We start from the raw sequence: 7,775 nt of genomic DNA, 5'->3' as shown, positions 1-7,775 counted from the left end.
ATTTTAATCAACCTCCCCCATGCCATTTAATCTTGTTCCCCATTATCCTAAATAATATGTTAGTTTTGATAGTATTTTAATACCCTACTGTCAGCCCAATTTAAACTAACCAATTTCTGATCATTTCAATCCCCAAACTACCCCCTAACCCCTGTGTATTACTGTTATGCCCTAACTCTCAATAGCCAGGATAAAAACTCTTCTAAATTCAAACTAATCACTGATTACAGCTATGACCAATTCAATCCTGTCTAACCCACTAAATGATTCTAGGCAGAAGGGATGAGGGAATAAGGTTCATGTGCCTCAATCACATAAGAATAGAAAAGAGGCAGAAATGACAAACACTGAACAATTCGTGGCTTCCTAGTTTCTTTCAGTGAATTCAATTGATGACATCCATTTAGTTAACTATATGAGCTACAACATATAGCTAACAATTAAAATATCTCAAACGGGCTACCCAATCAGCTTCAGTGATTTTTCCAGGGAACCTTGATATGAACTAGACTATTCTACGATTCTAAACAGGATGGACACACAAACTCACAATAACAATGAACAACAAACAAACAGAAGCTAATTTGAACCATACAAAAGGTCTTATGAAGCCGGAGAAAATTGAAAGAAAAATAACAGAAAAATCGAACAAACCAGCTACGACATGCAAACAAACACAAAATAGAACTCAAACAAGAACGGAAGGGAAAAAGAAACTTATCTTAGAAGCTCAAAAACAAAACGATCTAGGCTTGAACCAGACTCGATCATTTGAGGTCGAACGAACTTTAATCGAAGTGTTCTCAATTGAGAACACCTCGATTAAAGTCTATTATACCCCAACCCTTTGTTGATTTGGACAGACCCCCAACTTTGGATTTCTAGGGTTCTTGAAAGCTTGATTTGGGGCTCGAAGGTTTCTACCTAGATTCGAACCGAACCAAGTATATCTAGGGCATGAGGTAGATTAGAGGGTGACATGGTGTGAGCTTGGGGCTGGTTGGGGTAGGTTTGGGTTTCACTCGAATCTTCGATGGAAGATTCGTGATGCTGGAGGTTGATTCGAGACAAGTGGCTAGCCGATTTGTAACGAGGGTGGTTAAGAGATTCAGGGGTGTGATCTTGGTGGTCATCGGAGGAGGTAAGGTTTCAGGCCGGTTCTTTGATTTGATATTCGAAATATTCCATTGAGATTCGAAGTAAAGGGAGCCTGGATTCGTGATGAGGGTGGTTGGGTGGCTCAGGGGTGTTGGTTTCATGGCCAGCGGCATCGTTGCCGCCGATTTTCAGGCGAAGGGGCGGGGTGGCGGCTAGGGTTTGAAGGGTTCGTCTCTGAGAGACGATGATGAACAGGAGGTGAGGGGGGTTTGGTTTGGGGGGCGTGGGGCGAGGGATTGGGGTTTTTATATGGAGGGGGTGGTTTGATCCTGGCCGTCGGATAGAGAGTGATCAATGGCCAGGATCCCTTGGCTAATGTAAAACGGTGTCGTTCCACTTAAAAGGAGATCGGGTTGGTCCGGGGTTAAATGGGTCGGGCATATGGGGATGGCTTGAGGACGTTGGATGGGGTTGGGTTAACGGTTGAGATCAGATGGCCCTATACGGCGTCGTTTGGGTAAGTGAATGGCCTGATCTGGGCCGTTCATTTGAATCAATCAATGGCTCAGAATGGGGATGCTAATAAGGCGTCGTTTCACCGTCTGTAAGACCGGGTCGATGTGGACTGGGTCAGCCATAGATTGGGCCTGATCTGCTTGGGTTGAACATGAGCCCAAAACCGAGTTTCTCTTCAATTTTGAATTCTTTTTCTTTTTTTCTACTTTTAATTAACAATCAATAAAATTCTAAAAATAACTTGTAAAACCAAAATTATCCTACACCACTATTAAACTTTAACAACAATTATCACACAAGATTAAATATTTAATTAATTAAAACAAAGTTACACAGCGGCACACATAAATGACAAAATGCAACAAAACTGCATATTTTGTAATTTTCTTTCTTTTTCCATAAAACATAACTCAATTAATTCCAAGATGTACAATTAAATCTTGAATGTGCATGCAACATGTATTTTTGTATTTTTTAATTAATCTCGTCAAAGGTAAACATTTACGGACAAAAATAATTACCAAATGTCACGCAAATTCTCAAAATTGTACACAGATGAAATTTGTTTTATTTTTTTGATTTCTTTTGGAGTAGTTTTCCGTGAAGCAAAAATCACGTGCTCACAGCTGCCCCTCTTTGGCCGAAAACACAAAGAGTTTTCGTGCATCGGATACGGTAAAGCGACACATCTCGAACCAAGTATAACTTCTAGACCTCGAGAGACGCGGTGGACGGTTATGTACGATTGATAAAGGGCTATAATAATCGCCCTCAACCGGATATTTCAGCTCAAATCTCCTTCAGAATCAACTATGGATCAATAATTACCGGGAAAAGAAGATCTTTACCTCTTTTAGACTTGCACTAGAACTGAAATTCTCCTACTATACAAAGGAGAAGTTTTTCTTTGATCTAACACACAGTAACACACAATTCAAAGCAATAAAACTTTATTTTTACCATCTAGCTACTGTTAAGGTGTTACTCACTTGTTCTGTTCTTTATTCGCGGCTGGGCTTGAATCGATGGTCCAATCGAGGACGAGGTCATTATTCAATCTAAGATCAGTCCGAATCTTAACATTGTGATTGGTTTGATCGATTATTTCATCTTTAACTCATTTATTTGCTATTCTTAATTATTCGTGTTGAATTAAACTATGTATCCTTTAAACCGCATACAAATTTAATTGTTATCCAATTTTAGGATAAACACTCTTAATCAACAATTATGACAATTATTTAAAATTAAGTAAATGATCTGGATTTTGATATTTAAATAGAACAAGTTGATAAGGATCTGTAAATATCAGCTTTTATAAGAGCATAACGAACATTTTTTCTATTCTATAATCTTTAAATATGTATAATTGAAAATTGTAGTTGAATAGTATCATATTCATACTTGTTATTGTACTAATATTAGTAAAAGGTCTTGAGGTAGAGAACAAACTTAAGAATAATAAGAATATGAAGGCCAAGTTTCATTAGTAAAAGAAAATGATCCGTTCTTAAGTTACGTTCCCCCCGGTCACACACTTGTCCGGACACTGTCACCCTCTCTATCTACATTCATTTTCACAAAATCTCTCCTTCAATTCCTTTCTCTCTCTCCACAATTTTCAGCTTGTAATAGGAAACTTATAAAAATTGTGTGTGACATGGGAGAATCGACCAAGTCTCCGATTTCGGCCGCAAAATATTATGGCATTCTTGGAATCTCAAAATCTGCATCCCTCCCAGATATTTGCAAAGCTTACAAACATCTTGTCAAGAAATGGCATCCTGATAGAAACACGTCCAATCAAACTGAAGCCGTAGACAAGTTTAGATCCATCAATGAGGCCTACAGGGTACGTAAGTAACTAGACGCTATTTTAGGCATAAAATAAAGATGAATATGTTGACTAAAATATCAAAAGAAAAAAAAACACCAAAGGTTGTTGACGTTACAAATAGAGTTGAAAAGATTATGCATTTAATTCCTTGGGAAGGTTTCACATTAATTATTCTATTGCCATAATAATGTGAGAAATATATTTAATCTGCAGGTTCTTAGCAAGAAAAAGAGAGACGAAGAAAACTTATTGAAAAGTGATGTGGCAAAAACACCCCGAAAGAGTTCAGACGAGGACGAGTTACAAATTTCAAGCCCCACGCTCCTTTCGAGAACGACCAGTCGGATAAGTCCAACAGTAGATTTTTACACATCCATGCCATGTTTTTCGATGAGTGGAGCCAGCACTCCCACAACTCCTGGCACACCAATATCAGATCATACCCCAAACCTATTCAAAGTAGCGAGCAAAAGAAACACAACCCCGATCATTTTTTCCCAGTCGACTTCCAGGAGAAAGCCTCAGCCAATCGAGAAGAAGCTGGAATGTACCCTTGAGGAGTTGTGCCATGGATGCGTCAAGAAGGTCATGATTACAAGAGATTTCATAGCAACCACAGGGTATGTATTAGTCTAACTTAATTTCCTTTCCAACCACGGGGCATTTAACGTTTTCAAATTAAATACGGTCAAACCTCTCTATAACATCCTCGTTTGTTCCGATTTTTTTTGGCTGCTACAGTGAAGTACTGTTATAGAGGACATATATTATAACATAATATAATATTTGGTTCCGAGAATAACTCGACTTTTATAGTGAATGACTATTACAGTCAGATCTCTCTATAACAACATCCGTATATAACAACACTTCACTATAAAAGCGAAACTTTTCCGGGACCGATCTTCATGTTAAGTTATAATATATCTTCTCTATAACAACACCTCCCTATAACATCCAAAAATATTCGAAAAAAACAAGGCTGTTATAAAGAGATTTGACTATATATAGGATGTTGTTACAGAGAAGTCTTACCGTATATATAGTTAGCGAAAACATGATGGTGATGTTTCTGCAGGCTTATTGTTAAAGAAGAGGAAGTTGTAACAATAAAGGTAAGGCCAGGATGGAAAAGAGGAACAAAAATTACATTTGAAGTTAAGGGGGATGAGAGACCAGGCACGCTTCCAGCTGATATAGTGTTCTCGATTGATGAGAAAACACATCCATTGTTCAAGAGAGAAGGAGATGACTTGGTGCTAGGAGTTGAAGTCCCTCTAGTTCAGGCTCTCACGGGTTGTATAATCACTGTACCTCTTTTGGGTGGAGACGAAATGACAATGTCATTTGACCAAGTTATTTATCCAGGTTTTCAGAAAATCATACCAGGCCAAGGCATGCCTAAACCTAAAGAAGACAGTAGGAGAGGGGACCTTATTCTTCAGTTTCTTGTCGAATTTCCTTTAGATCTAAGTCAGGAACAAAGGTTCCAGGTTGTTAGCATACTAGAAGATTGCTCTTGATGATGTTGCTAATTAATTCGAGGGTTATTCTTCATGTACCTTCTATAATTAGAGATTGTAGGAGATTCTTATGGTCCAATTTGTTGTCGAATATAAATTACTTTTGATTTAAATGAGGAACAACGGCCACATGTTATTATTGTAGTAGAAAGCCTGGTCTTAGATATATATTCATAGGGGTTATTTTCTCTTCATGTGTTCTATATATAAAGATGGTAGTTGTGCTCCAATTTATTGTCGAATTTTCTTTAGACTTGAGCGAGGAACAAAAGCCTTGAGTAGAGGTGTTAATGAAAAATCCAAAAACCGAATCAAATCGACAAAAAAAGTTGTTATTCTTTTGGTTTGATTTGGTTTTGATTTTGAATTCTAAAACCTGATCAACATTGATTTGGTTTTGGTTTTAAGCAAAAAATAATCGGGAAAAAATCGAACCAAACTGACTATAGATTTGCCTATCTTTAGGGGCGGAGCAAGATTGAAGAAAGGGGACTCTATTTCTCTTTTGCCAAAAAAAAAAAATTAATGTGTAAATATGATAAATACCAATTGTAGAAAGAAATATAGGGCTTTGGCGACAAGCGATTGGAGACGACTGATCACGAAGCCATCTCGAAGCCTTTCATGACTGCTCCGACAACTGGTCAGTCGTCAAACACCCCCTCACAATCACCCCTAAACACTACAAACCCTAATTCATTGCAAAATTATGTGCAACTTCTACAACCCAAAACATTAAATGCTCTCATGCAAACCCTAGCCCACGTTCCTATCAACCCTATAGAATATCTTCATGGGGAACATATGTGAAGGCTCGACATATGGTCGAGAAGAATTTTTTGGCGTATTTGGCCTATATACGTGATTCCAGTGTGAAGGTTCCTTCCATGGATTAGGTTCTAGTTGTGCGTGAGTTCCCAGAGGTGTTTCCTATAACTTGAATGGCATGCCACCCAACAGAGATATCGACTTCTACATTGACTTGGTTCCTGACACTTAACCCATTTCTATTCCACCATACTGTTTGGCTCCAGTTGAGTTGAAAGAATTGAAGGAACAGTTGAAGGATTTGCTGGATAGGGGAGTCATTAGATGGAGTGTCTCGCCTAAGGGTGCACCAGTGTTGTTTGTGAAGAAGAAGGATGGATCAATGAGGTTGTGCATAGATTATCGACAGTTGAACAAAGTCACTATTAAGAACAATTGTCTGTTGCCGAGGATTGATGACTTATCTAACCAGCTTCAGGATGCCAAGGTCTTTTCCAATATTGATTTGAGATTTGGATACCATCAGGTGAATTTTGGAGCATCGGATGTCCCCAAGTCACCTTATCAGACTCGGTATGGTCACTACAAGGTTTTAGTGATGTCATTTGGCTTGACTAATGCCCCAACAACCTTTAGGGATTTGATAAATCGAGCGTTCAAGCCCGATCTGGATTCCTTTGTGATTGACTGAATCAATGATATTTTGGTTTACTCCTACAGTTGAGAGGAGCGTGACCAGCATCTCCAAATCGTTCTTCAGACTTTGAGGGATTGCCAGTTATATGCCAAGTTTTCAAAGTATGAGTTTTGGTTGGACTCAGTTGCCTTTTTGGGCCATGTTGTATCTTCTGATTGAATTAAGATGGATCCTAAGAAGATTGAGGCAGTTCAGAACTGGCCTAGACCTACTTCAACTACAGAGATTCGGAGCTTCTTGAGTTTAGGGGGTTATTATCGCTGGTTCGTGGAAGGGTTTTCATCTATCTCAACCCCATTGACTAAGTTGACCCAGAAGGGTGCTCTTTTCAAATGGTCCGACGAGTGTGAGATGCGCTTTCAAAAGCTCAAGACTGTATTTATTACAGCCCCAGTATTGGTGTTGCCTATAGGTTTGGGATCTTACACCGTTTATTGTGATGCATTACATATTGGGCTTGGTGAAGTATTGGTGCAGGACGGTAGGGTGATTGCCTACCTGTTTCAATAGTTGAAGTTTCATGAGAAGAATTACATTGTGCATGATTTAGAGTTGGCAGCAACTGTTCACGCACTGAAGATTTGGAAGAACTATCTGTACGGCGTTCCATGTGAGGTATATACCAACCATCAGAGTCTCCAATACATATTCAAGCAAAAGGACCTTAATTTGCGGCAGCGAAGATAGTTAGAGTTGTTGAAAGACTATGATATAACCATATTATATCATCCAAGAAAGGCCAATATAGTGGCTGATACATTTAGTAGGAGGCTAAGAGCATGGGCAGTTTGGCATATTTACCGGTAGTGGAGAGGCCACTAGCTATGGATGTTCAGGCTTTGGTCAATCGGTTCGTGAGATTGGATGTTTTGGAGCCTAATCGGGTCTTGCTTATGTTGTAGCACAATCTTCATTGTTGGAGCGTATCAAGGCTCGCCAGTTTGATGATCCTCACTTGTTGGTTGTTAAGTACAGATTTTAACTACTTATTTGCACTCTTTTACTTTTGGTTCAGCTAAAAATTGCTTAAAGGTTGTCCAAAAAACTAATGAAATGTGCTTTCCTGCAGGAGTGTTGGAATATGAGTTCAAGAGATAAAAATCAACTCAAGAAGAAGTAATTTTGGACAAGGACCAAAACAAGGCCAAAAGGATAAAATGCGGACCGCTCAATATTGAGTGTGGCCGCAGAACAAGAGGCAGTCTCTGACAGAATTTCCATATAAAATGCGGACCGCACAATTATTGTGCGGCCGCAGAAGATGAGGTTCAGAGAGATGGATTTTAGGGCCATGAAGAAGTGTGGACCGCACCATTATTGCGCGGCTGCTGAATCA

At 39.0% G+C, this 7,775-nt stretch overlaps 1 protein-coding gene across 1 annotated transcript; it reads left to right on the top strand.

The window, feature by feature from the left end:
• Positions 1-3,237: 3,237 nt before the first annotated feature.
• On the top strand, positions 3,238-5,150 carry LOC107782060 (uncharacterized). The gene is made up of 3 exons (XM_016602893.2): positions 3,238-3,466; positions 3,665-4,071; positions 4,530-5,150. The coding sequence occupies exons 1-3, from the start codon at positions 3,275-3,277 to the stop codon at positions 4,972-4,974; spliced, it is 1,044 nt and encodes a 347-aa protein (XP_016458379.1). The 5' UTR covers positions 3,238-3,274; the 3' UTR covers positions 4,975-5,150.
• The last annotated feature ends 2,625 nt before the right edge of the window (positions 5,151-7,775 follow it).

Source organism: Nicotiana tabacum, chromosome 6 (genome assembly GCF_000715075.1).
Source record: "Nicotiana tabacum cultivar K326 chromosome 6, ASM71507v2, whole genome shotgun sequence".
NCBI lineage: Eukaryota > Viridiplantae > Streptophyta > Magnoliopsida > Solanales > Solanaceae > Nicotiana > Nicotiana tabacum.
Note: the sequence above shows the minus strand (reverse complement) of the source record. Positions and strands in the feature narration are given on the sequence as shown.